We start from the raw sequence: 27,567 nt of genomic DNA, 5'->3' as shown, positions 1-27,567 counted from the left end.
TTCAGTCAACAAATCATTTTACCTTTGTGTTTCAGCTGTCTCTTCTGCTCCCTCCCTGAAACCCCGCCACTGCCTCGAGCCGTGTCTGCAGGCGCTGTGCTAATCAATATTACTTGGTGGGGAAAGTAAGTCTCACTTATTGGCCACAAATTCCCCTGAGTGCTTGTGTCAAAGTCTGTCATGTCAGCTGAAGGCAGGCTTACCCGCAGAAAGGTCAAACTGCCTCAACTAGATCTGAGCTCAGCCATTAACTCCCGTGTGCTTATCTGCCTCCCACTATCAAGAGAACTATCCTTGTGCACTGCACACCTCCCTCCTTCCCCTCCTCATCCTCCTCCTGGGTGCTCTGCTGCCAGGGAGCACTTTGGTGGGGCTGAATCACTCAGGCAAGAACAATGAGCTGTCTGATAAGCCCAGCTGGGTGATCCACTTGGCCTGCACCACATGTTTCAGGGAATAACCTCAGAAACTCTCAGAGCATGGATACTGGCCGGAGCCCATCCCACCATCCCAGGCTGCAGTTGCACGGGGCTCGGTGCCCCTCATCAGCATGGCTGTGGCTTGGTCATGTTTGCCCCTGAGCATGAGCACTTCAGGTAAGAAGTCCTCAGCATCTGTTCAGTTGAGCTATCGGGGCACTGGCAGTAGTGGGATTTTCTACTCCTAAGGTAGTTTTTGAGTTCTTTCCACTGCTCTGACACAAGAAAATATGATTGTGAAGCCCTGTTCACAAAATACAGCAAGAAAATATTCAAGTCTCTTACCAGACAGGGCAATGGGGAAGGATCCAGGTTCAAGCTCAACAGGGCAGGGCACCCATCCCATAAAAGACCTCCTGCTGGGACTGTGCTGGCAGTACTGCCTGGGATCTTTTGGGGAAGTCCCTGGGCTGCAGAGTGGATGAGCCCCGTTTGGCTTCTGATACCAGAGGTGGTGTCTCTGCAGAAGGCAGGAGCGGGGCAAGGCAGGCTCTCACGGTGCTGGAACAGGTTTGGAGCTGGGCAAACAAACACGAGTATCAAGATAAGACTGTTCATCTTGTGCCAAGAGGTGTCTTAGAGCTAGACTCGTGGGATCTCTGTTCCCATCTCTCACATCCCGCGTACTCTGGGGCTAGGAGCAAGCTTGTTCGTCCCTACGCAGGCATCTCCTGAAGCTGTTTTCTGCTTCCCTACACCAGAAAAATGCCTTAAAGTGTGCGTTGTGGTCACCCCTAATAAGCCCTTGTTCCCAATCCATTTCTTGCACCTGCTGCTCTGTGGGTTGGTAGGATCTTTGTCCTGGAACATGTTAAGAAGGCTGAAGCCATTTCTGCTTTGAAGTAGTTTGGCCTTGTTGGTGTCTGGGATGTCTGCAGAGCTGACCCTGTGGGAGCCAGCAGGACATCTGGCTGCTGCTCCCAGACCACGGCCACGCCACCAGCCTGACTAAGCAGTGCCCATCCGGCTGCAGGACTGCCTTGCTGCTTCCCCCCCTGTATCCCAGGCCCGTGGCATCACCCAGCCCTGCTTCAGAAAAGGGAAGAGCATCACAGCTTCTGGCTTTGTCCTGGGTTTTTATTTGCACCAGCACTGGAAAAAAAGTTAAATGAAGTCCACTACATCACCTGGCAGCAGCAAGAGTGGCAGCACTGGTGTCATTACCCTGAACTGAACAGTATGGCAGCACTCATCCTGCCGGGAATGTGGGGCAGAGCCAGCTGTATGCTTGAACACAGGGCCAGTGTGGCTGCATTCAGCTGAGAACAATTGAGGGGAATGCCTCCCTGCCCTAAAGATATACCGTGCTGCTGGAGGGAGGCCCCATGGCCCCATGCCATGGGGTTATCAGCAGGGGAGGGGACTCCATGGTCCAAGAGGACATGGGTAGGAAAAGCTCGATGCTTGACAAAAAGTATTTGAGGAACCACATCCAGAGGCCCTTTGAAGGAGAAAACCTCCTTTCTCCCTTGGATATGCTGGAGTACTTAATAAATAACTGTAATTAAGCGTGAGGTGGTAGCTTAAGAGCTCGTTCCCAGGAGTTAACATCAAAACACTTGCTCTTAGCACTTAAAGAGACAATATGAAAGCAGACTTCACGCACAGATGAAAGCAGAATTGTCAAGAAGGGCTGGAGAGCCCTGGATATGTGCTTCTCCAGAGAGTTCAAGGAAGAGGTCTCGGGAAACAAAAGAGTCACTTGTGTAATAATGAATGGTGACAGAGAAAGCACCAATTTGCAGGGAGGTGGGAGTGAATTTTAAAACAGGACATGAGGAATTGTATGGGGAGGAGTATGATTTGTCTTAGATTGTCCTGCAGCTCCCCACACCCTACCAGTGTGCTTCAGTCTCACCTTTCCTGCAGCCATCCGTTTGTCCAGGAGCTTCCCTGCTCCACTGCAGGAACAGCCACAGCACATCTGAGCTCTCTGACACTGGTGGCAATACACATTTAAGGTGATTACTGCAGGCTTCTTCACCGGAGATGTCAAGAAGAGCAAGGAGAAGGAGAATCATGGCTGCAAATATTTTAAACTGAAAATCAATGATCTTGCCTTCAGGCAGGTGGCACGGTGTGGCTGGTGTAGCCCAGCACTGCTGGGGATGCTGGAGAAGAGCTGCCTACGGCCGACTCTGCCACGTGCTTGCCGAGGGCCAAGTCTAAGCTGCTGCGAAGTGCCCTTATCCACTGTTCCCGTAAAAACACCGTGAAAAGCATTCTCAGGTCTGGGTTTCAGGCTCCTAATTGCTGCCGAAATCGAGAAGCATTAGGAGCCAAAGTCTCATTTGCCTTACAATGATCCTCTCCTGCCCTGGAACCTGGGCTGGTCTTAATTTGTCTTTGGTTCAGGCAAGAATGGACTAGGCAGGCGTACATGTTATCTCTTGTTTTTTGGAAGCAGGGAGCCTATTGCACAATGCAGCTTGGTCTGGATGAGTATTAAAAATGCATGTGTCTGGGGTACTGAGAGCCAGGCTAGTCTGAGTTCCTTCAATCCAAAACAATAAGAAGTATTACAAAGGGACTGATATGGGAATGAGGAGACTCAATCGGACGGAATATTTTTTCCCAATGGGATGTACCAATCCCTTTTGTACGTTTGAGCCTGTCTTAGCCAGCAGGGTTTTGTGCTCCCAGGGCAAAAGGAACTCCAGTGAAGTCAATGTAAATACACAGTAAAGCTTCCGCATCACATCTGATGGGTGTGGGTCAGGAGCTTTCGGAGGGCAAGGTGGTGCCGGTCCAGCTGTGGCAGGGAGGTTCATCACCCTACAGGAGCTGAGGGCTTGGCCTCAGGTGTGCGTTCAGCTTCCTGCATTTCTTACAGGGTTTTTAACCTGAGGATTTACAAGTGTCAACTAATTGCATCCACATTAGCTGCAGCCAAATATTAAAACAGCCCTCAAATGTAATTTCAAATTAGCTGTTCCCATACTAGGTCTCATGCAAATTCGGCAGGACAGGATAGATGTGCCAAAATTATGTTGGGATAAGGTTTGAAAACAACATTCAAAATGAGCATGAGCTGAAACATGAGGAGGGCAGGTAGTTTAGGGTTAATGAACTGCTGAAGATAAAGTATAGAAACAATTCTAGGAGGAGGGATGAAAAACACCTCTCTTTTCCTCTTGCAAAATTCTCCAACACTAATGCTCCAGCACCCCCATCTTGCTTCTCTGTTTCTGGCCGTCACTCTTTCCCTACACCAAATACTTTTTTGCATTTTTCTTGCTGCTCAGCAGACTGGATTCTACAAGCCCACCAGCCTGATGTGAAACAGGACCAGAGCCAGGGTGGATGAGCTCAGGTGATGGCAGTGGTTCCTAACATCTGGTAAGCCTCGGAGCCAGAGGCATCCTTCACCTGAGGGGGAGGCAGAGCAGAGGGTGGTGACCGGCCAAAATCCAGCCACAGCTTTTGTTAAGTTTATTTATTTTGATGCTTGTTTTACCCTTTCTCTCTTCATTTCTTGACAGCTGCAGCCTGATTCCTCTCACATCTTGAACTAATTCTCTTTCCAGCAGAAAGCAGCATGTGCTGATCACCTGCCACCCAAAGGGAAAAACACATCACGGCCTCACTGTGCCTGCTAGAGCACCTCTCCCCCTCCCACTCCTCACTCCTAGTGCAGTTCGAGTTGGAAACATGGGTATATTTTTACAACCCTTTCCCCACCTCCCCCAAAGTCAGGTGCTGCCTGAAATAGGGCGGCTAATTTGGAGGGAGAATTTCAATTGCGTGAATAATGAAGGTGCTGAAAACTAAACTGCATCGGCAGGAACTGACCAAATTCCTGGGTCAGTGCTAAAAAATAACCGAATTCTGAAGACTTAGCCCCCACGGGGTGCCTCATTTCAGAGTTCCCCGAAGGCTCCAGGGTTGAGATGGGTGCTGCTTCTGCCTTCCAAGGAGCACAGTGTGAGGGGAGGAAAGCCCGCTGCTTTCAGATGGGCTCCTGTGGGAAAATACTTTGTCCGTGAGACAGCTTAAATGGGATTTTATAGCTTGAACTTAGATGACTTTTCCCTCCCTACCAGCAAAAAGGACTTGCCCAGCGCTGGGCAAGTCCTCCAGGGAGGGTGGAAACGAGACACTTCGTGTCTAGGAGCGGCATTGAAACAATCTGTGAAGTAGCATCACTGCTGTATTCGCTGCAGATCATCTCAGAGCCCGCGTTCTCCGTGTGCATGGCTCTGCTCTATCTGCTTCTGCCACCTTCCAGCCTGTGCTAGTCAGTGACCTGGCAAAGCCAGAGCCACCCGCGGCAGGCTGGTACAGTCCTTGTCCCACGAGTTCCTGCTGCAGGGAAGCCCAGGGCTGTCACCTGATGTTCCTGTTCTCTGGTTTGGAGACCTAGAGTGGCTCTGCAAATCCTAGGAAGATGGAGGAATCCACTTTAAAAGTAAAAATAAATGTAAAGATTAAATAATTAAAAATTAAAATAAGGGGGGGGGGAAAGTAAGAATAGTTATCAAATTTGAATAAGAATTAAAATAATAAAAATTTACATGAAAAAGAAATAGGAAAATATTTCAAAATTAAAAAGAAATCAAAATATAATAGCACACAATATTAGTAAATAAAAGAAAAATGTAGTTAATGAAAATAAATTGAAATTATAGAAGTAATAACCACCAAAATATAAAATAAAAGAAATATAAAATAATAAAAATAAAATAAATAAAAATAAAAACTGATTTAACAATGTTATAAAATCTAGACGAGTCCAACGCTTGGTTTATTGATGTGCTGAAAAACGGACCGAACCCTGGGGCAACCCTGGTGCCGACCACCCTCCTGCAGGGAGAAGGAGTGGATCCAACGCCCCCCGAGACACCGTGGCGGGGCAGGCCGGTCTGTGGGGCCAGATGTGCGCTGTTTCCCGCAGCCCCCGCGCTCCCCCGTGCCAGCGGTGCGCCTGTCCCTTTAAATCCCGGCGGCCGGGCAGGGAATCCCTCTCGCAGCGCGTCATCCGCGGCAAGGAAACCCGCGCTCGCGTCGTGCGACGCAAATGACCATTTTTGGCAACGTGCGACAGCGGACGGCACCAAGCGGGGCGGGGGGAGGCGGGGCCTGCCGGGAACAGGGCGCCGCGCTGCGGAGGCGGGAGCCGTCCCCCCGTGGCCGTCCCGCCTCCCCCGTCGCCGCGGCAGGTGGGAGGCTCCGCGCTGCCAAGGTGGGGCCGGTGCGCCGCGGGTTTGACGTGTGCGAGTGCACATGGTGCGGCGGCGGCGGCGGGCGGATAATAAGCGAGCGCGGCCGGGGCGATGCCATTGCTCTGAGTCACCGCGGGCGCGCGGAGCTCCCGCTCGCAGCGCCGCCGAGCCGCGGGGCGCAAGACCCGGCTGAGTCACCCCGCGCGGGGAAAAGGGGCGGCCGGTGTGTGGTGGTGGTGGAGGAGGAGGTTGGGGGGGCGGAGGAGATCCGCTCCGCCTGCAGCCCCCGGGCCCGGAGCCGCTCCGCCGGCGGGGCGAGTTTCGCCGGGCAGCGCGGAGAGAGGACATCGGCAAGCGCCCGCTTGCGCGCACGGCTCTGCTCCCGCCGCGCCGCCGAGCCCTGCCGTCCCGTCCCGTCCCGCAGGCGCTCGGCTGCCAACTGAGCCACTTTTATCATCGTTGTTTTTATTTTTGTTATCTCTTTATTTTTAATTTTTTTCCTTTTTTATTTTTTTTTTTTTTTTTTACCTTTTTCTCCCCGCTTTCTTCCTCGTCTCCAAAGCCATTTTTATTATTTTTTTCCCCTCTCCGCGGCGAGCGCTGGGAGGCGAAAGGCAAAAGCCGAAGAGGTCGGGAGGGAGAAGGGGGCGGGGAGACGACGAGGGAGCGGCGGGTGTCGGTGTGGGAAGGCGGGGACGCGGCTCCCCCGGCCCGACCTCGGACCATGTACCAGGACTACCCCGGGAACTTCGACACCTCCTCCAGAGGCAGCAGCGGCTCCCCGGGACACCCCGAGACCTACTCGAGCGGCGCAGCCCAGCAGGTAGGGCCAGGCGCTGCCCCTCTCCTCCGGTCCCTCCGGGGGCTGCTCCGAGCGCTCCCGGGACGGGAGTTCACCGCCACGCCCGGGGAGCGGCCGGCGCTTCCTCCGCGGTGGAGGCACGGGCGCCCGGCGGAGAGGCGCCGGTCGCGGGGGCGCAGGCGGTGCCGGGGCGCGGGGCTGTCCGCAGCCGCCGCTCCGTCCCGCCGCCCTTAGCGGGGCGCCGCCGTTTTCCTTCCCTCCCTGTCCGCCCGCCCCGGAGCGGGTGTCGCGACGCGTCCGGAGGGACGCTGACCGGAGTTCCCCGCCTGTCGGGCCGGGGGTGTTGTGAGAGGCACGGCCTGCCCCGAGCGGGGACGTGCGGTGAGGGAGCGCCCGGCGGACAGTCTCCGCTGGCCCGGCCCCAGGTGGAGCGGGGTCGCCGGGTGTCGAGCCCCCGCCTGTTCGCCGGGCACCCGCCGCAGCGCCGGGCCGGGACCCGCTCGGCAATCAAAGGGCTCCTACGGGCGACTTCTCTGCGAGGTCGGTAACGCGAATATAGGGGCGCACCGAACTCTTCCTCCTTCCTGCTTTTGTTCTCATTGGGAGCTTCTCGCTGTCCACGTTCATCGCGCCTGCCCGGGTGGTGCCCGGGGCTCGCCCGCAGCACTTTGGGCGGCTTCGCTGGGACTTTGGGAGGTGCCGCCCGAGTTATTCACGGAGCTGTCGCAGCCGCTGTGGAACACGGCGGGATGGCTGGAAGTGGGCTCTAGGTCTTTCCAGCGCCTGCGATTGTCTGCCCTATTCTCCCCCGTTAAACTTTGTTTCCGAGGCGCTGACACTGTCTTTGCCTTTGCCACGGGGCCCACGCTGGCACCCCGGGGCCGGCGGCGTGCCGCTGTGCTCAGCCCCCTGCCCGCCCGCTCCTTGGTTCCGCCGGCCGCTCCCCGGCCGGCCGTGCCTTTTTCCAAGCGGGAGTTTCCTGGGGCTCGCCGGAGCGTTCCCCGCGCTCCCCGGCCCCGCTCCCCACTCAAGCCCCACTACCGGGCGGCGCTTCGAGAATGGGGAATATTTCCTGTGGAAGCGGCGTGAATTCACGGACCTGAAAGCCCAGTCTTGTGGTTTGGGTTTTTTCCCCTTTCATTTTCCTAAGAAAATACTTCGAAATGACTTATATGCCTAGATCGACTAAATCTACCACTTCTGGGGAAGGCATTACACAATCGGGCCAGTTATACAAACCTGGGTTATTTCATAACTTGTTTACATCAGCTGGCCCAGCTTCACTCTTTTTTTGCCTTTTCAGAGTTGGGCTTCTCACCCTTTTTCTCACAATATTATTTCTTGTGTGGCTTGTATGGGCGAACTGGCAGTGTGAGCACAGTGTAGCCTTCGCATCAAGGAGTCATAGGATAATTAAAAGATAAATTTAAAAAGGAAAAAAGTCCAGTCTTAAACTCTGCCAGCCGTACCAGCCCGTGACATTCCTCACATTAAAGAAGTTTTACCAGAAATGACTCGCTGCCGCTCCCCGCCTGCTCCAAACGCATCTCGCTGGTGCCCTCTGCGGGCTGCGGACTGGGGTTTCCAGGGATTCTAGCTCTGATAAAGCTTATTCCCTGCTTTACAGTAAACGATGGGACAGGGTGGGGGAGCGGGAAAGGGGGCCGAGAAGCTGGAAACGCCCGGCAAACTGCAAATTCTCACTCTCCCTTTCCTGCTGTGATTTAACAGCTGCTCTGGATTCAAGCACTTGCTGCAGGAGGTCGAGAAACTCCGTCACTGCTTCACATCTGAGCTGTCACAGTCTGTGCAATAACTGGGTTTTCCCCCTTTTCTGGGGCTCCACGTCTTCCCCAGGCAGCTGGTGTGCGTGTCGTCTGATACGGGGATCAGAGCCCAGTTTCCAGGGTTACTATCTGAAACAGGGCTTTGAGCAGGACGTTGGCTTAGTGAGAATATAAATGTTTTCTTTAAGAATCCGGGAGATTTCTCAAGGCCTTGTGCTCTGTCTTTCCCTTGATCCTTACAGATGTTGTAGATTAGGATCAAATGTAAGTGTTGCCTTTACCGTAGCAGTTGGACTGTTCTGCTGATTCTGGTCTATGGAGATCTGCAGTTTTATCACTACAGAAAATATGCATTGCTGAAATTTTTTCTTTATTGTATTCTTTTTTTTTTTTTTTCCCCAAAAGCAAGAAAAGATGCATCAGTCACATGTTTAAGTGGAAACTGTGTCTCTGAGCCAAAACTTTGATGCTTTTTAATTATTTTTTCCCATACAGCAGAGCACTGGAACATTTTTCTTTTAAGTTGCATGTCGTGCTATTTTCCTAATCACTGACTTGCCATGTGGTAAACATAAACTTTAATGGGAAGAGTTTGTGTACTCTTTCCGAGTGGTCAAGCTTCCCCTATTACAGCATTATGTCCAGTTTTCCTTCGAGGAGATGTTCAACATAGGAGAGCCATCAAGGGTCTTGTATTTATTGTAAGATCTATCACATATGCCCTATATTTGATAACTGAGTAATGTTCAAGATGCTCTAGGATTTTTCTCAGTCGCTTTGTTGTTGGGTTTCTTTTTTTTCGTCCCCAGCCATTATACCGATTTCTCGACTGGTTTCTAGTGCTGCTCAGCACTTAGTTACAGATGTCAGTGAAGGTCCAGAGTGGACCAAAGAACACAGTGGGGTGCTTTATAGAAACCTTAAGGTGGAGAAAGGAAACACAAAGCCAAAGCTTGAAATGTCCCCGTGCTGTCTGTGCTGCTAAGTTGTGAGCTGCTAACGTAGTCTGTTCCTGCTTGTGGCAGGACTCGCTGGAGCCTCCCCTGACTGTGGATCTGAGAAGGCTCTCATCCAACCCCATATTTTTAAGGCAGAGCAGAGACTGACCTCAGTCCTTGGCACACTTGATAACAGGACTCTTTCTGTTTGCTGTTTAGTTGTTGGGGTTTTTTAATGATACCTTCATCTGCGTTTGCTTGGGTCAGGAGGAGAGCGGTGGGTTCGTGGCTGAGCGCGTGCTGCGTGTGTAGCCCTGCAATCTGCCTATCGCCTCATCTTTCTGTAGAGCACTGAATTCCTTGTAGAGAGGAAGAACTGAAAGCTGGCGGAGAGCTGCTTCCAGGAGCCTCTCATGGGTCAGGAGAGGAGAGCTGTGCATGTCCTGAGAGAGGAAAAGGCAGGAGGGGGTCTGGAAAGAGAAGTGGGGAGGTGGGTGAGGGTGGGAAGTGCTGTCAGGCTGGCAGGGGCATTGAAGCTGTCTGAGAGGAAGAGGGATGAGGAGAGCAAAGATGGGGCTGTAGTTTGGGGGGAAAGTTCTGGCACTTCTATGTGAGGAAGCTGGTGCTCAAAGGAGCTGTGCAGGGGAGGTGACAGGGAATTCAGGACCTGCCACTGCAGCCAGCAGCATCCCAGGGGTTAGAGCTGATGGCCACTGGGCAGAATGTGGTGCCCAGCAGCATTTTGGCACAGCAGAGCTGATCTGGTGCAGCGTCCTAGCAAGAAAAGCGAGGTATGTGGGGAAAGCCTGATCAGTCAGGAAGCAATGCTTGTAAAACCTGGTGTTAGACTGAGCACACTGTCTCTGAAGACTCAGCCTGCCACAGCAGTGTGTCCCTTAATTAGTTATCCAGGAAAAATACTGCCATTGGAAAGTACAGAATACAGGTTTGCAGGATTTTTTTTTTTATTTCTAAAATATTTTGAGTTATTAGAAGGGAAGTTGGTGACAGAGATGGGGCATGGCACAGAGAGGTACTGATCTCTTCCCCCCAGGTCTGCGAGCAAGCAATTGTGGAGCTGCAGAGGAATGTGCCTGAACTGAACAACTCCCATTTGCTGTCCAGGAGACCTCTATTAGTGTTATAGAAGGGTCCTAGGTTGAATACAGGTGTGATTAGAAATTGAGTATTTGCTTGGTCGATACTAGAAGCCTGATTTTTGTCAGATGCTGATTTTTTATGTGGTTGATTTAGTGGTGGAACTGACTTTCACAATCTCTATTGGGAGTTTTTAGCATGTTATTGGGTGTTGTAGGCAAAGGTTAGCACTGGAATGCCAGTGGTGTCCCTATGGCAAAGCACCAGAAGCTCTGTGGATGTTTTGCAGTCATAGCTTTGTAGTGTCCCTGCAGGGAAGACAGGACCTTTCTTCTCTGGTTTTTGGATATGAAAGGGAGGGTGGTGGCACAGATAGGTAATGGTCATGGTAGAACCCACTTGTTGATCTGGAAGTAGGGCTCACATCCCTTGAGTTGAGCTCGTGGTTCAACTGGTCTCACACTTCCTCCCTTCTGTGAGGTTGAGGTCCTCTTGTGTTCTGGTTATGGAGGCACCAATGCATCCTCTTCTGTACCGTGTGGTCACAGCCTACACCATGCAGAGCAAAGGAGGGGATTTGCACCCATAAATTCTCATGCAGCGTTGACAGTTTGTGGCTTGGAGCCTCTTTAACTAATTGAGGGAGGTGACATGGACTCTGAAATGTGAGATGAGCTGAGGCTGTGTTGGACTCAAGCTCCAAGTGAATCTCTGAGGTGCTGTTGGGGGTTTTGCCAAGGTCTTAGTACCAGTGTCATTCTCTCTGTGTAATTTCCCCGCCTGCTTAACTTGACTCACTCCTTCCTTCTCTCATCCTTCCTTGCTCGATTTTGAGCTGTTCAGAGGTGTAAGTCAGCAGCTCTCAGTATTCAGACTGGCTCTCCTGGTCTTCACAGATGTTGGCAGCTCGCTAATGCTGGCCTGAAGTGCTGTAGCTATCAGCATGTGAAATACTATTTGCAGTAGCCTTGGTTTAACAAAGCTCTTAAGGTGCTTGACTAGGCACACCCTGAAAAGGAAATCTGTGTTGGTGTCCCTTATCTGGGACGCTTACCTGAGCTGAGGTCAGGCTGATGCAAGGGCTCTCGCTTCTCTGGAAAGCTAGGTTGTTGACCCAAGAATGTGCATTTTTCATAGAGTCATTTCAAGGCTTACAGACCTGTGTTGGTGACAGCTGTGGGTCCTACAAGCCCTGTCCCTTGCTCAGTGATTGCTGGAGCAAGGCCTGTCTGCGAGTTAATTCCAGTCTAACCATTGAAAGCCTCCTGAAGGAGCTCAGCATAGACAAAAACATTCTTTCTCTCCTGCTTCACCCCCCGGGGACAAGCGATTGTTTTCCTTGCAATTTAGTGCCAGCATATTATCCAGATGGATTTAGCTCTGTCTGAAAGAAGGTGTACATGTATTTTGGAGGCGATCATTACCTGCTGCCTTGGTTTTACTGCTGCCTTGTTTTGTCTAGACAGTGCAGAGAGCTGCAGGGAACTTGTCCGATCTGAGTCCTAAGACCTACTTTATAGGCTGCTATTAAAATACATATCCTCGCACGTAACCATCTCAGGGCTGGGTTTCTCAGTGAGCACAGAGCTACTGAAGGAGAAGCAGACTGCTATTCTTGCCATACCAAGCCCTATGTGGACCAAGCCCAAATTTCAGGGCTATCCTTTGGTGAAAGGAAAATTTGCTCTGCTTGGTAATGGCATTTCAGAACTGAAGTTTCTCTTCCTTTTCTTTGGGCTCGAAGAGAAGTGTTTCTCTAGAAACTCCTTAATTCCCCTTTTGCTCCATGCCGGAAGGAGTGGTGGGCACTGGCAGGAGGTGGCAGCAGTGGGGAGGGTGCCTGGGAGGGAAGGTTTGGTTAGGGTGTGCTGGGGAACTGTGTGGGGGAAGAGGAAAGGGGTTGGGAGAGGGCAGGGCTGCTCTGGAGGGGAAGTGCCTGAGCCCAGTGCCTTCCTCAGGGCTGTGGCAGGCAGGGGCAGCAGCACCAGCTACTGGTGTTCTTGCTTCAGGTGCCGCTTTGATCCTCACTGGTGCCACTCCTGAGGGCCTAGCTGGTTTTGGAATAACCACTTATGTTCTGCTCTCATTGACGGTTTCTTCTCTGCTCTCTGTCCCTCTTCTCCTTTGTCTTTCTTCCTAGAAATTTCGAGTAGATATGCCAGGATCAGGCAGTGCTTTTATCCCTACGATCAACGCCATCACAACCAGCCAAGACCTGCAGTGGATGGTCCAGCCCACCGTCATCACCTCCATGTCGAGCCCTTACTCGCGTTCACACCCCTACAGCCACCCGCTGCCCCCGCTGTCCTCAGTGGCCGGACACACGGCTCTCCAGCGTCCCGGCGTCATCAAAACCATCGGGACTACAGTGGGACGGAGACGGAGAGATGAGCAGGTAACTGCAGTGGGGAGAGCAGCTGGGAGTGCCTTGAAAACAGATGTACAGAGATTTTCCCCCCCTCACCCCCCACCATGAGATCTCCCAGCACCACAGGGGAGCACTGAGGTCCATCCCTGGTGCTGTTCACGTGCTGGGGCTTCTTAGGGTGGCGTAGGGTGTAAGCTGGAGGGTGACTTTTATTGCTGCCTCCTCATCATATGGTGAGATTTACCCAGCCTTTATCCAACACTTCACACCACCAGCCCGCATTGCGGCTTGGTTTCAAAAGCAGGTGAAACTCTGAAGTTGAGCCCTGGGTTTCAGTTTGAGTGTCTCTGCCACTCTAGGCAGAAGGAAACCTCCAAGAAAGCAGAGCAGCTTTCATGTTAGGTCCTTTACAAATCTGACACCAAATTACATCAGCTAGTGTTTTCTGTCAGCTCTGTAGCTGCTAGCACTGCTCCAGTCTTCATTTGTGTGATACCCCTAGTAGCAGCCTGCAGCATGCAGGGAGGAACAGCTTCCCTAGAGCACCTCAACTCTAGTATGAAGAGCCTTCTGGAGGACTGGGGTCTAAACCCACCTTCCCACTATAAAACTGTAATTGCTTGATCTTTTTGCAGCAGTTTGGTGGGGATCCCATAAGAGATTTTTCTGCTCCAAACCCAGAGGTTGTTTTCTAACTGGCATGAGGTGGCTTGTACCACTGCTGCCCTGTGCTCAACCTCCTAATGGGATTATCAAACTGGAACCCTGGATCTGGTGGACTATATGCAGGCATCTTATCTTCTGGAAATCAGCACTGTTGTTCTCCTCTTAGTAAGAATCAGCCTTCTCCAGGGCTGTCTGGTGAACAACTATGCACAGTGCTAGGCTGATTTCTCTTTTAACAAAAAAACTAGATCTGACTGAACTCGATCTCCCCAAGTTGTTCCCAAGCAGCATTTGTGTGGGTTGCTGCAGAGCAGTGCAGTGAGACACGCTGTGCACCCTCCAGACACGAGCGCATGCTGTTGCGTGAGGTCTGTTTCTAATAAGACTCACCAGCCCTACTTTTACTTCTACGTCATCTGTTTTGATTCACAGTCCAATTATTTTGTGTGGAGTTGCTATCTGGTTTAGACCCAAGAGGTTAAAGATAGAGTTTAGCAGTACCTCTGTGTGGGGCTGCAGTGAGGACCCATTTTTGGGAGGAAGGATGGAGTAGCTGTGGTGGTTCGGGTACGTGCCAGCCTTTTCCACCAGCTGGAGCTACTTCCCTGTTCCCTGCATGCAGGGCTGGTGTCCAAAGGCAAAGAAAGTCTCACAGAGCTGGAGGAATAATTAGCAACAACTAATTTGTTTGACAAATGCTGCCTCTGTGTTCACAAATTGGCCGTGAAGAGATCACCATATTCTCTGCTTTATTTGTTGTTCAGAGTTATTTGCTGAAGGATGCCTGCCAAGCAATTCCTGGCCTGTGGCTTGTTTGCAAGCCGTTCATTGTGGGTCATTCAAAGCCAAGTCCTTTTGATTAGACACGTGCTAAGGCAGTACCCGGGCTCTTTACTGTGGCCCTTTGGCTCAGGCTTCCACGGCTGGTGCTTTGAACGCCTCATCGGAGTGCCTTTTTGGAAAACCTTGTGTAACACTTTATGAAAAGAGCCTGTTTTGATGAACGTTCCCAACAGTGAATGCACGTATTGGGCTTGGACAAGCTACGAATAACGCGTACAGCAGGGGCACAAAGAGTGCCAAATCCAACCACTTTCAAACAAATCCAGCAACCACTGATGGAATATTCCTTTTTAGACCTGGTAAAATGTTAAGAACATCCAGATTAGGGGCTTCTGCCCTGTCTCTGCAATTTTTGCAAAGCAGTCTTTGAAACAGATAATTTTTAAATTACTGAAGGCCTTTGGAGCAGAAATTTTACTCCAGACATATTTCAATGAGGTCTGTGCTTCCAAAGCACAAAAAGGCTCTCAAAAACTCTATTCAGGGGCCCCAAGTCAGCATAGCTTCTGTGTGCATGCTCAGTGCTTTGCCATACTGTAGATACTTGTGTGCAAATACATTTTTACCCTGCACTCGTATGAGGTGGGAAGAGAGTGGGCAGAGCTGTAGCAGGGAGAGCAGTGCCTGCAGGGGCTCCTTACTGGGGGAAATACGCTGCCCAGAAGAATAGAGGTAGACCCCCACCCTAGGATGGACATCATGAGCTACTGATGGAAAAAGATTTTGGGCCTAAATTCTGTGTCCTGCTGTTCTAGAATTGCTTGTGTTGCTCAGTGAGCATCCAGGGGCTCGTGTTACATGCAGGTGAAATCACAGGCACAGATCAGATCCTGAAAAAAGCAGAAATGAGTGAGCTGAATGCCCAGAGGCTGAAGTTAACTTACTGAAACTGCAAACATCAACATTAGGGAGATAGAGCAAGCCAAAATAAACTAGGCTGAAGTTGGAGTAAAACTAACACTAAAAAGAAAAGATAGTAAAACCGTGAATGGCTCATTTGTGATATTGACAGTCCGTGACAATATTAAAACTGGGGCTTCTCTGAAGAGGTGTTTCTTACCATTCTGTGCAGGCACTCTGTGAGATCTGACATGGGCTTTGCCAGGTGTCAGGGTTTTGCTTTCATTTACAGTCACCAGGCCAGAGTCCCTGCAGCACACACAGACTGGGTGAGGCTGAAGCCTAGGGCACAAGGTTGGAGTGAAGGGCTGGGCACGTGCCCTGGATCCCCGTGCTGCTCTGTCTGCGTGGATCCTGCCGGATCCCCGTGCTGCTCTGTCTGCGTGGATCCTGCCGGATCCCCGTGCTGCTCTGTCTGCATGGATCCTGCCGGATCCCCGTGCTGCTCTGTCTGCATGGATCCTGTTGTATCCGCTCACTGGGCTGTCTGCACGGCTCCTGCACGCTGGGTGCCACAGTGAAGAGCAGAGTCGTGTCCACCTGCTCTGTGCCCTGCTGTACTGCTCCTTGGCTTAGGCCGTGGCACAAACCTATCTGCTGCTGCTGGGGTTTGTAAAACCTGTCTCAGACCCCCAAAACTAGGCATAGCTTTGACCAGGTCTTGGGAGCTCGCTTCCTCTGGTTTCGCAAGAGTGTAGCTGGATGGGTTCCTATGGAATTGCTCCTGATTTACATCAGTGAGGATGTCAGCTGGCCTCAGGAAGCCCTTGATATCACTGGAACCTTGCCTGCTGATGCAAGAAGCAGTGTGTTATCTCGCTGAGTGCTCAAAAATCTGAGGTCAGATTTTTGGGTGGTATAAATCATTGTTGCTTCATGGACTTCATGGGAGCTCTGCTGATTTCCCTGTCTCCCCCTGTACACCATCCCGACCTTCAAGAGAACAACTATTTTTGTGTGGGAAGCAGCAGATATTTTCTTTCAAGAAAGAGGCACTTACAACATCTTGCTCTGGTTTTGCTTAACGTACCACCCAAGTTGTGAAACAATCAGAGCATCTTTTATCTGTTTGGCCTTGGTGCAGATTCACTGTCCTCTTACACAATCTTCTCCCTGTGCTCTGCTCCTTCTCCTCTCCCTTCTGCTAAGACCTGGTGCAGGCAGAGATACTGTGTGCTTTCATCTTCTGCTGACATCAGTGACGAGGGGGAGTGCTCAGCATCCTGCTGGATCAGGCTTTTTTCCTTTGCATTGTGGTTTAAATCCTCACAAACTTAAAGGAATGCTTTGCTCAGATCTGATTGGATTTTCTTGGCACTTGCCCACAGCTGTCGCCTGAGGAAGAAGAGAAGCGAAGGATCCGGAGAGAGAGGAACAAGCTGGCAGCTGCTAAGTGTCGTAACAGGCGTCGAGAGCTAACAGAGAAACTCCAGGCGGTACGTGCCCTGCATGCATTTCTCCTTCCTTGTCGTCCACCCTTTCCAACCAGCTCCAAGGGCATTGTTGTTCCTCCACCAGCGTGTTCGAGGAAGATGCTTCAAACACACTCTGCCTTCCTCATCCAAGGCTGCCCAAGGGTACTGCTCCTACCTCAACAGCTGCTGATGAGGGGGACTTGGCCCTGGAGTTTAGGACCCTAAAATTCTCTTTGCTGAGTGCCCAAAATGTCGTAGAAGGTCTCTTCCCTTCTAGCTTCCCTTCCTCTCAACTAGCACAAGTCTCCCTGACTCTGGTCACCTTTCATAAGTGGAAAGGCACTGTGTGCCTCAAAGGCAGGTTTTAAGGACAAAAACACTGAAGAGGTAGGATCACCTGAAAGCTGTAGAAAACAAGGGAGATGTTATGGGTACCTGTCAGAGATATACCCTTTAGGCTTACTCCTCCTTTGGAGGTGGGGTAGTAACTGACTTCCTTCAAAAAGGAAGCACCACAGAGATGTGTGCTCTGATGCTGTACGAGTAATAATTAGTAAAGCTGGAGAAGGTAGAGCTGAGCATAAGAACCAAGGGGTGGGTAAGGTACTGGTTGAAGAGAAGACAAGATTGGGTTGTGTGTGAAATAAGCTGAAGGAAAGGCTCCAGTGCTTCTGGTCAAGAACCAGCCTGGTTTTATCCAATGGTCTTGTTAACAAGCACAGCAGCAGTGAAAGCACACCTGTGAAATGTGCTGCTGCCTCAAATTAGGAGGTATTTTCAGTGGAGGGGAAATGTCATGACTAAAGTGATAGAAGTGAGAGGAGTGTGCAAAATGGGAAGTCATATCCTGAAGGGCCGAGTGTGAGTTTTGTGAAGCTACGAGCTCCTTGCATGAGAAGGTACTAACTGCTCCCAGACTGACTGTGATCCATCTGCGTGATGAGACCACGGGAAGGATAAATGTATTAATCATAGGATGCATCAGGGGGTGATCCAGTGTTGGTCCTTTGGGCAAGAGTTAGACAAGTGTCAGACCTAATCTGAAATATGCACTACAGAAATAAAATGGAAACAGTTGAGAGACTGCTATACACTACCTCTGTCAAAGTGAAAAGAATATTACTAGCCTAACATGAAAAAACAATGGGAGGAGTTTTGGATCCTCTGCTAAAGTGTCTGTCAGATATAGAGCAAGGGAGAAGACTGAAGTTGTAGGCCAAGACAGAGGTGCAAAAACTAGCCATCAGAAAATTAAGGCAAGTTCACAAGGTTCTTTATAACACTTAGATTGGTGATGTTTGGGAATAGCCTACAAATAGGCACGTGAAGAACAAGATGCTTGACTGGCAATGATCTGGTGTCTGCTTGGCTCATGAAGAGTCTGGGGTGTATCTGCCTGTGCCAGATGGGATCTGGACTTGGTGGCCCTGTTCTAGGTGAGGAGTAGTTCCAGAGCCTTTGCTATTTTATTTATTTATTCCCCTTTTGTCTGCAGGAAACTGAAGTACTGGAGGAGGAGAAGTCAGTGCTGCAAAAGGAGATCGCTGAGCTCCAGAAGGAGAAGGAGAAGCTGGAGTTTATGCTGGTGGCTCACAGCCCTGTGTGCAAAATCAGCCCCGAGGAACGTCGTAGCCCACCATCCAGCAGCCTCCAGAGCATTCGGACTGGAGCAAGTGGAGCGGTGGTGGTGAAGCAGGAGCCTGTGGAGGAAGAGATCCCGTCTTCCTCTTTGGTCCTTGACAAAGCCCAGAGGTCTGTCATTAAGCCCATCAGCATTGCTGGAGGTTTTTATGGGGAGGAGGCACTCAACACTCCCATTGTGGTGACCTCAACACCAGCCATCACTCCTGGCTCTTCCAATTTGGTGTTCACCTACCCTAACGTGTTGGATCAGGAGTCTCCTCTCTCCCCTTCTGAGTCCTGCTCCAAAGCTCACCGGAGGAGCAGCAGCAGTGGGGACCAGTCCTCAGATTCCTTGAACTCTCCCACCTTGCTGGCGTTGTAATCCCCCTGCGGCCCCCCATTTTGCCAGTGTGTTACATCCCCCACAGCACCATGGGGGGAGCCCCCTCCGTGGGATTAGAGACAGGCACAGGATCGTTCAAGCACAAGGGCAGCAAGAACAAGGATGGGGAAGTGCTACAGCTCCAGGAAGGAGAGTGAGGACCAACGCCAGCTCCCTGGAGGCAGGAAACGGCAAGGGTGGGACTGACACGCCAGGGTTGTTTGCAGAGGGTGATGTCTGCTCTGTAGGGACTGCCTGTGGAAACCTCTTTGTGGCCGTAGTGGACCTGGGGAGCGCTCCTGGCCAGGACTGAAGGCGAGCTGCAGACAGTTGCTAGTCGTCCCTTTCCTTTGTGGATTGACTTGATTGGTTGTGCTCTGTGCTTAAATCCTTCTGGTTAGTTGATCTTACAACTTCTCTCTTGCGTGCTCTCTCTGTCTCTCTCTCTCTCTCTCTCTCTCTTTGCATATAATTTCCCATGTTGTCAATCCCATTACATTTCACTCAGTTGCTCTGAACTCTAAAGTCTAATTAGGATCTTTCCTCTTGGGAATAGCTGTGGGAAACACGTAGGGTTGCCCAGACAGGAGGATGACAGCTGGGAGGACCAGGAGATAAGGGGGACCAAGAGGAGCCCAAGAGCTCAGCAGCAAGGGCAGAGCTTGTAGTCTCTAGCCTGAGGCACAGAGACAGCAGAAGTCTCATGTGGAAGCCTTTTTTTTAAAAATGTGGATATATTTATCCCCTTGGGCTCCTCGAAAAACCAAGTTAGTATCTCAGGGCCAGAGTAGCATCAGAAAAGCTGCTGGGCTGGCACTTACCGGTCACTGGCAGGGTTTTGCCCTAGTTTGCTGGATATCAAGTCTGCTGCTTGTTGTTTACTTTTCCTGGGCTGCCTGCTGTCTAGGGAGTATTGCATCTTCCTTCCCATCAGGGCTCCTGACTCAGAGGCTGATCTCTTCCTGTTAGTAAATCTTCCCCTCCCCTTGGCCATATTTGCAGAACATGGTACAAAAAAAAGAGGTGGCACCACATGCCTATAAATCTTGGATGGAGACTGGCAGCAGCTGAGACAGTGAAATTAACTGGCTGTACCCTTGCTGATTTTTTCATTGTTGGGAAACAAAGCAGTACCTATCTACCAGCACAGCACAGGCCACAAGGCCCCAGCTCCTGACCAGGCAGGAATGGCATGAATAAAGTTTTGACCTGTTTGAACTAAAACATAGCTTCTGACGAGCTCTGGCAAATGACAGATTGACAGCTGAAGAAAATCGATTAGCATTATTTGCACCTTGGTCTTTTGGCCTCTGGTTTTTCTTTACATTTTCTTTGCAGATTGATCTTTTGTTGTGGGTTGATTGGCCTGAAGACAAAGATCAAACCAAAGGGCTCTTTCCCTAGTCTAGAGTCCTTCTCTAGCCTGTGGGCTTGACTGCTACTACTAAGTGCTCAGAGAGGGCACAGTGCTCATGTTCACTACTGAAAACAGTAATGTGTGTAATCTATTTCCACATGGAGCCAAGCTCAATTCCTGTTGATGTCAAAGCACTGGCAAACCATGATCCTGTGCACAGTAGGATTGCCCAGCTTGCCAGCTAAACCACTTAGGAGATAGCTCTTTGGTCCTGCCTATTGAAGCTGTGGTGACAGCTATTTATTTTGGTGTGAGTTTGTTTTTTTCTTTTATACATACACACAGATATATATATATATAATTTTTTTTTTAATCAGCTGAAACTGTGGTGTTTCTTGTTCAGGCTGGACCTGGAGAAATGCAACATACAATTATAGGGCTAGTCATATGAGATGCAAAACTGCTGCAGTCCCCAGCAACTCCACTGGGAATTAATAGGTTTCAGTCTTGTGGAACTGGAACTTTACTCAGCAGGGCTAACTTCCCTCAAACTCTGGCCACTGCCCATTCCTTGAATCCATTCAATGGGACACTATTCTGGCTCTAAAGGTGGACTTTGGCTTTTTTATTATAACTATTATTTTTAACCCAAGTATTTACCAAACCTGCCAGAAGTATGTGCGGGATCCTTTTGCTTCATAAAGCTGATTGGATTCAGGCTTTTTCTATATTGCTTAAACACTTCCATTTTGATATTGGTGCTAGAGGTTTCAAATAGAGCTCACACAGTAAGCAAAATTAGTAAAGGAGTTGTACTGTCCTTACATGTACATGAAAACTTCCTTTCTAATAAAGTAGATCTTAAATTTCCCATAGTTAGCACAAAGGATCCACTTTTTGTAGGGTTTTACATAGATGATACCACTTTAGGTGAAACTGCAGCTTCTCTGTTTCCATTTTGCCAAATGCTTGTTTGGGCCACTCTGGACTGAGAATCTAAAACTGTTAATAAAACATCTCTGCATGTCACTTCACACATTTTTGACGGGAACAGCACTGACATGTTCTGGGTCAGTGGTGGGCAAGTTTTAAAATGATGCAGCTACTTTTGAGGCTAGCTGACCAGGATTGCTGTCTCCTGTCAGATCAGGAACATCCACCCCTTGCAGGGATTTCAAGTAGTCAAGTGTCTCTGCAGATCTAACTGGTGAAACAACAAAAATCTACCTTTGCTTCTGGTCACTGAATCATTGCCAAAAGGAGCTGCAGCTGGTCCTTGTCCACTGCCCTCCTGCCTGGTCATTGACCTGCTCAGAGACAGAACAAGATGCTTCCCTTTCCTGACCTGTGATACTGGCAGGAGCCAAGTGAAACTCCTCAAAAAAGAGGATTATTTTCTACTGTTTGGAAAAAGCCCCAGATACCTTGTGCCTGTCTGTTTTCTCCCTCAAGTCCCTCAAAGAATGTCTGTGTTGGGATTGCTGGTCTCCAGCCTTTTGTGTTTTGTGGATCAGCCTTACTTTTGTTTAGTTTCTGGCAGGCAGGTACAACTTTACTCCCATTTTGGTCTGGCCCTATGTCTTTTAATGTTTTCTAATGTGCTCTTTGGAAACTGATTGTCCTTCCCATGCCCAAAATGTTATTTTCCAGAGTACCTTCCCTGCTGATTCCTAAATGTAGTGTCTCCATGTTCTGCATGTAATGGGGATGTGGGAGCTGTTGTACCTAGTGCTGACAGGGTTGTTGAAGTCAATAGAAAAAGGCCCAGGGAATTTCAGCTGGTAGTGGGTCAGTCCCCTGATGACTGTCCCAACAAAGCCTCTCCTAACATCCTAAATTCATCAGTGCCAAACTGGGAGGAGTAGTAACAGCTGCATTGAAGGAAACATTCAGCTTCTAAGTGAAGTTTGCCATTCCAATTTTGCCCTCATTCCTCCTTCTCCTTTCCCAGTTGTGGCATTGCCTTCATATATTCCTTTCTTATAGATGTGGAGACTGGGTAAGTCTCAATCCACTTGTGGTGTGATGGGATTTGGGACCAACATGCTGGGGACAGTAGCTCTCTGTTGTGTTTTTATAATTATTATTTAAATGATCTATTTAGTTCATCTGAACCTTTAATTTTGCTGCTTACTGTATGTAGGATCCACCTGGCCTTCATCCTAAATGAAAAGAAAAAAAAAATGAAAACAAACCTAAGACACCTCCCTTCTCCCTGGTCTCTTCTTATTTATTGGCAGGCAGCCGTCTTGTGCCTGCTCCAGCAGATCTGCCCGCCATTAATTTAACATCCACCCAAATCACATTCCTGGTGTTTGGTTGTTGCTTTTTTTTTTTTTTCCCCTTTTGGTTGTTGCTTTTTTTCATTTTAAAACAGACTTCTGAAATGTAAGAAACCTTATTATCATGACACAAGATCATTTTCGTTAGGAAGGCCAAGTCAAACATTTTAAGAGGTGGGGGGAACAATACACATTTATTTCTTATTTATTTATCATGTTTACATCTTTTGTTTTTCTGTTCAAGACTTGGATATAATAAAGAAAGCATTAAAAATTCTACAATCTTCTTTTTTTTTTTTAGGCTAATAATTTTTTTTTTTGATTCCTTAAATAAAGTAATCTGAGTTTTGTTGTTGTCTGTATAAAATGTAAAAAGAGATATGTTTTTAAAGATGCATTATCATTCCTCTGTGAACAGTAGGTGGAGTTCAGGACAAATCTCAGAGTACAAGATAATAATAAAACCCAATCCTGTTTTACTTAATTGTTCCCCTCCTATCCTGTATGATTAAAGGGTTATTCCACTTTCTTGTTTGTGGTTACTTGATGTTAAAACCATATTAAAATGTGTAGGAAATAAGTATCCAATTGTTTTTGCTCAGTGAGAGGATAAACTGTTGTATATATCTTGATATACTGTGTAGTTCAAAGTAACATCAGTAAGGGATAGTGCATCTTTATTAGAGAGATAAGTTACTAGTGTCACTAAAGTCTGCTTTAAGATCCTCAGATACAGAAAGGGCCTGGTTGTGATTCCACTCACATGGGACAGATGGAAAGCATCAGTAACCTTTTGCTGCTGTGAAGCAGGTGTCAGTAGTGAAATGAAGTCTCAGTGACTAATAGGTGACCATGAGGATTGTTGAAGGTTTGGGGGCACCATTATCTTTCTTCCTCAAAAGTTTTAGATCATGGGTTTTCTTTTTTACTGTCTGTCTGCAGTGAAATAGTTTCTGCCACAGAGGTTCTTAAAGATGACTGCTGAAGTGGGACCTTTCTTTGCTCGTAGTGGTCTTGATGTTGTTCTTGCAGTCCTGGGGAATTTCAGCCCTGAGGCATTCTCTCTGGTGTTGTCTCTTTTCTGTTCTTGTTATTTTACTGAATTACAGGCCTACAGTATTTGCACTAAAACAAAAAGCTTGTTTAGAGAAAGCTTGCTGCTACAAAAGAAAGAACATATTAAAATGGTTTTGCTTTTACAATTTTAACTGAGTAGCATTTTGTAGAATAAAATCAATCTAGACTGAAAAGAAAAAATGACTTTTCTTTTTTCCTCTGCACCTTCTCCCCCCATACTCCTTTCTTCTCATCCAATTCCTCAGTGGTATGATGTTCCCCCCTTCTCTTTTGGTGCTCAGTTGTAATGATTGGCTGTATTGTTGACTATGCTGCTGAGAGTTATGACACTTGTAAATCTCGTTTTAATGACATTGTGGACACTTTTGTATAGCAAGAACTAACTGGAGTTCTCTCTGTTAATTGAAGTCATTAAAAAGCTCCCTTTGCCATGAACAATTAAAAGCTCGCATGTTCCTTCACTGTGAACAAATGGGTTCAGCGTTGCCAGGTGCCTCTTTGCAGCACAGGTCAAGGCTTCTTTCACAAGAGCAGCTGCAATCCCGACAGCTGTTACCTGCAACAATGGCAGATGGGGCAGAGGCTAGCAGAGCAGCCCACCTGGGCTAAATAGCAAATAAAGCACTAGTCCTTTCATCTTAGCTTCAAAAAGGAAAGGGATAGAGGTAAAAAATGTGTGCTGACTTTTTTTTGTTGTTTGTTTGTTTTAAATCTCAACTAGAACGAGTCAAAGCTTCTGCTCTGAAAACTTGGGGTGGGGAGCGTGGTTGCTTCACTGGCAGCAAGGAGGAGGCTAAGATGGAATTCCCTTGCATGCCTAGGGAAAGCTTCAGCCTCTGGAGTGGAAGGAACTCAAATACATCAGGTTAGGAGTGGAGGATGTCGTATTCAAGTTCAAAATTAAACATCAGCGGGGAGGAGATAGATGAATCATGGCCTGCCAAGCTGGCACCAGACCAAGCTTCTCCTTACTCATGGACTTCCTTAGGAGTAATGTCTGCTCTGGTTTCCTGCTGGTCCCTGTCCCTTGGTTTTTTACCCTCTTTATCACTTTGGTTTTTTTTGGTTTTTTTTTTTTTTTTTTAAACCCCTGTGTTCTCACTGTACTATGGGGAAGGAGATGAGAGATGTTGGACTAAGTTATGAAGTGTATGGAAACTATTTGTGAAGTTACAGGGAATGCTGGAGGTATCAGTCACCAGAAGAGGGAATACATGCACATGCCTGTGTGAAATGAGCTCAGCTCTCAGGAATCCATACTGTAGGAAAGTTGACATGAAATCAGCGTAGGAGGGTTTGAGCTTTAGAGCAGGACCCAGCCTTAGGGTTCTCTGCAGGGTCAAGGATGACAGAGGGGTGAGGGAGAGCCTATGGGAAGCTTTTTCTAAATGCTCTTGTCCTGGTATGGCTAAAGGAAAAAGCAGATATTTGGGGGGCGGGGGGCGGGCATGGCAACTACAAGCAAATATGCCAAAGGAGCATCATCTCTTAATATCTATCTGCACTGGGCCTCGGGCATGGGGGAGTCCCCATTTGATCTACTGCATACAAGCCTTCTCCAACGGGAGTGCTTCCAGGATTTCCTGCCTCTCCAAGGGCTTTCCCATTACGCTGCTGCACAGAGGCATCCAGCCTCGATTCTGTCAGACCAGCTCCTTTGCAGACCAGACCTCCTCCTCCTCTGCCGCTTCCCAAAAAAAGACTAACAGGAGGATGTGCTCTTGCTCCCTAAGCTCCTGTTTGCTGACAGTGCCCTTCAGAAAGGCCTAATGTTGCTTGACTGCAAATGCTGCTTGTGAGGCCTGGCCTCCCACCTGATTTTCTCCCAGCAGTGGCTGGCTGTGACTGCCTTTGATAATTTATAGCTGTGGACCCCGGAATGGCCACAGCAGTTACTGCAACTTGGTTTTGAAGGATGAAATTGCACAGCAGAGCAAACTCTTTTCTACCAGTCTTCTAGCTGTGGGAGGCCAAATTCTACCACCTTGACATGGAAATTATGTTTTTCCCAACATCCTCATCTTGGTTTAGATCACTTTACATAGGGAATTTCCCCTCCTTCTGAAACAGGCTCATCCTCCCTCTGCCCTGCAATGCCCTAACCCTGTGATGAGAGGGAGTGATCTATATCTTACCACAGGGTAGGGAGAGTTGTACTGGAAGAGAGATCACCCATTTCTTTTGCAGGAAAAGTTGTGAGGGACATCTGCATGAAAAACTCTTCCATCAGGATCAGCATACATCCCAATGATGTCTTCAGTGCATACAAGAATGAAAGGAGGCTCCCTGTACTCTTGCCTTTCCCCTTCCCAGAATGTGACTCATCTCTGGAGTTCTCCTTGTGGTCATATTTCTTTTTGACCAAAGCACTGGCTTCTCTCTCCAAGCAGCATGTGCGGGTAGCCTGGTCTTCTTACATGGAGTGGAGACCCCACCTGGAACAGAGCTTTTGTGGCAAGAGAAAGCCGAGAGTAGTTGCCTGAATATATCATGCCAGAGGATCTCAAGTCAGATGAAGGCTTTTGGTGATTTTTTTTTCTTTTTTCCCCTTTAAAAATTTTATCTAGAACCTGCAGGAGCAGCTACAGGAACACAGCAGAAATTCTGCAGCCAATGGAAAGAATAAGCATGTGTTAAGTCTGAAGAAAGCTTAATGGCAAGCAGAGCTGGAGTGGGAGTGTGGGGGAAAGGAGGGCATCCAGAATACTGGTTTGAAGTAATGTTTCCACTGCCATGTGGGAAGGACGTGACAGAGAAAAACGGTGACACGGTTATTGCATCAGATACCCCAAAGTGGAAAAAATGATGCATTAAAAAAAAAACAAACAACAAAACCAAACCACTACACTATATGGTCCTGTTCTGCTGATGTCTCTATGTCCTGAAATTTCATATCATACCAAGTGTTTTCAGCTCAGTCTCACATGCCACTAGTGAGGGCCTCATTCAGCAGTGCCTGGCCAGTGTCAGGACAATGAACAGTGAAGATGGATTATCAGATGGGTGGAAGTTGCTGGCACCCTCTCATAGGGCTGAGGTTTAAATGAAAGGTTTTCATGTGTGTTCCAGTGTAGTGAGATCCAGTACACCTCAGGAGGATATTCCTTGGTGAAGACAGGACAAGGCTGAGAGGAGAGGCCAAGACAGCTAGGAATATTTGGCTATGAAGAAAAGAAGGCTAAGGGAGGATCTTACCAAAGTGTGTCAATACCTGATGGGGGTAGGGAGAAAAGGAGATGCAATCACACTCTTCCCAGTAGTGCCAAGTGACAGGATGAGAGGCAATGGTCACAACTGGTAACAGAGGACATGAAAGTAACTTCTGCTGTGAAGGTGGTCAAACACTGGCATAGGCTGACCAGTGAAGTTTGTGGAGTCTCCATCCTTGGAGACATTCAAAACTAGACTGGACATGGCTCTCAGCAATCTGCTGTAACTGATCCTGCTTGACCAAAAGGGAGGACTGGACACTCTCCTCTGATCCCTTCCAAACTCAATCATTCTGTGTTTCTGCTTTTCATTCTACATAGTCCTCAAGGAACATATTGTGAGCATATTTCTTTCCCCCTCACAGTGCTATCTCATCTGAACCCCAGAATTCCACTGTACTAAATATCAGCCTTTTGATGCTGGCTGTGCAAGGTCAAACAGATAAAGACTAAGCTGGGAGGAGGCTATCATGGCAGACAAGAATGTAAACTGTTCAGCTTGTTGCAGTGCGAGTGTCAGATTTCCTTTTTAATTTTGCACGCTCCATTCCACAGACTAGCGTGGGGGAAGAGAGGGAGACAGGCCTTACATGGCTGTGATCTAGATCCTGCATCCCACAAATGACTCTCTGCAAGTCCACAGGCAGTGCCAGGAACTGTTGCCTATCTGCCTTTTGCAGGCTCTCCTACAGTTTTTCCCCTCTCAGACAAAAGTAGTTTTTCAAGTTCCCTGGAAAGGTAAATAAGAATCTACAGCTGATGATCCTAGGTGAACTCGTGGGTCAGGCACAATCCATTTACTGAGCAAAAAGTTCCCTCTGGCCCCCCACCCCATTTCTGTAATCCTGGTCGGGCTCCCAGGCTCAGGGAAATTCACCAGTGGCTCCTAATGATGACACGCACTCCTGCTGGTGATTACTGATGAGAGCCACCACAGCAGGAGATGCTGACTTTGGGCAAAGGGAGGAAATAGGTCAGTTCTTTTCTTTTGGGTAGCTCGAGCTATTCAAACACTGGGTGCTCTAATTCACTAATTCCTGTTTGAGTTGTTTATATCATATTACCGCTCTGAAATGTACTTCATTTAGTTTTGAAACTCTTTGTTTCATGTTAATGAGAGTAGAGCAACAGACACCAGCCTGTGGGCTTTAAAGGCCCACATGCCAGAGGCCCATGAAT

The 27,567-nt window shown here is 48.7% G+C and overlaps 1 protein-coding gene across 1 annotated transcript; it reads left to right on the top strand.

Moving 5' to 3' along the window:
• Nucleotides 1-6,333: 6,333 nt before the first annotated feature.
• On the top strand, nt 6,334-22,630 carry FOSL2 (FOS like 2, AP-1 transcription factor subunit). Its single transcript, XM_041476997.1, has 4 exons — nt 6,334-6,464; nt 12,407-12,661; nt 16,372-16,479; nt 17,954-22,630. Exons 1-4 carry the CDS (start codon nt 6,366-6,368, stop codon nt 18,461-18,463), a joined length of 972 nt encoding a protein of 323 aa, XP_041332931.1. The 5' UTR covers nt 6,334-6,365; the 3' UTR covers nt 18,464-22,630.
• The last annotated feature ends 4,937 nt before the right edge of the window (nt 22,631-27,567 follow it).

Source organism: Pyrgilauda ruficollis, unplaced genomic scaffold (genome assembly GCF_017590135.1).
Source record: "Pyrgilauda ruficollis isolate IOZ18807 unplaced genomic scaffold, ASM1759013v1 scaffold4, whole genome shotgun sequence".
Lineage (NCBI taxonomy): Eukaryota > Metazoa > Chordata > Aves > Passeriformes > Passeridae > Pyrgilauda > Pyrgilauda ruficollis.
This window is presented reverse-complemented; position numbering and strand designations above follow the sequence as displayed.

Excerpts from the sequence above, each read along its gene's own strand:
- FOSL2 (XM_041476997.1), top strand. The coding sequence starts at position 6,366 with ATGTACCAGGACTACCCCGGGAACTTCGACACCTCCTCCAGAGGCAGC. Across the intron at positions 6,465-12,406 it reads CGAGCGGCGCAGCCCAGCAG|AAATTTCGAGTAGATATGCC; the intron begins GTAGGGCCAGGC and ends CTTTCTTCCTAG. Across the intron at positions 12,662-16,371 it reads GGAGACGGAGAGATGAGCAG|CTGTCGCCTGAGGAAGAAGA; the intron begins GTAACTGCAGTG and ends ACTTGCCCACAG.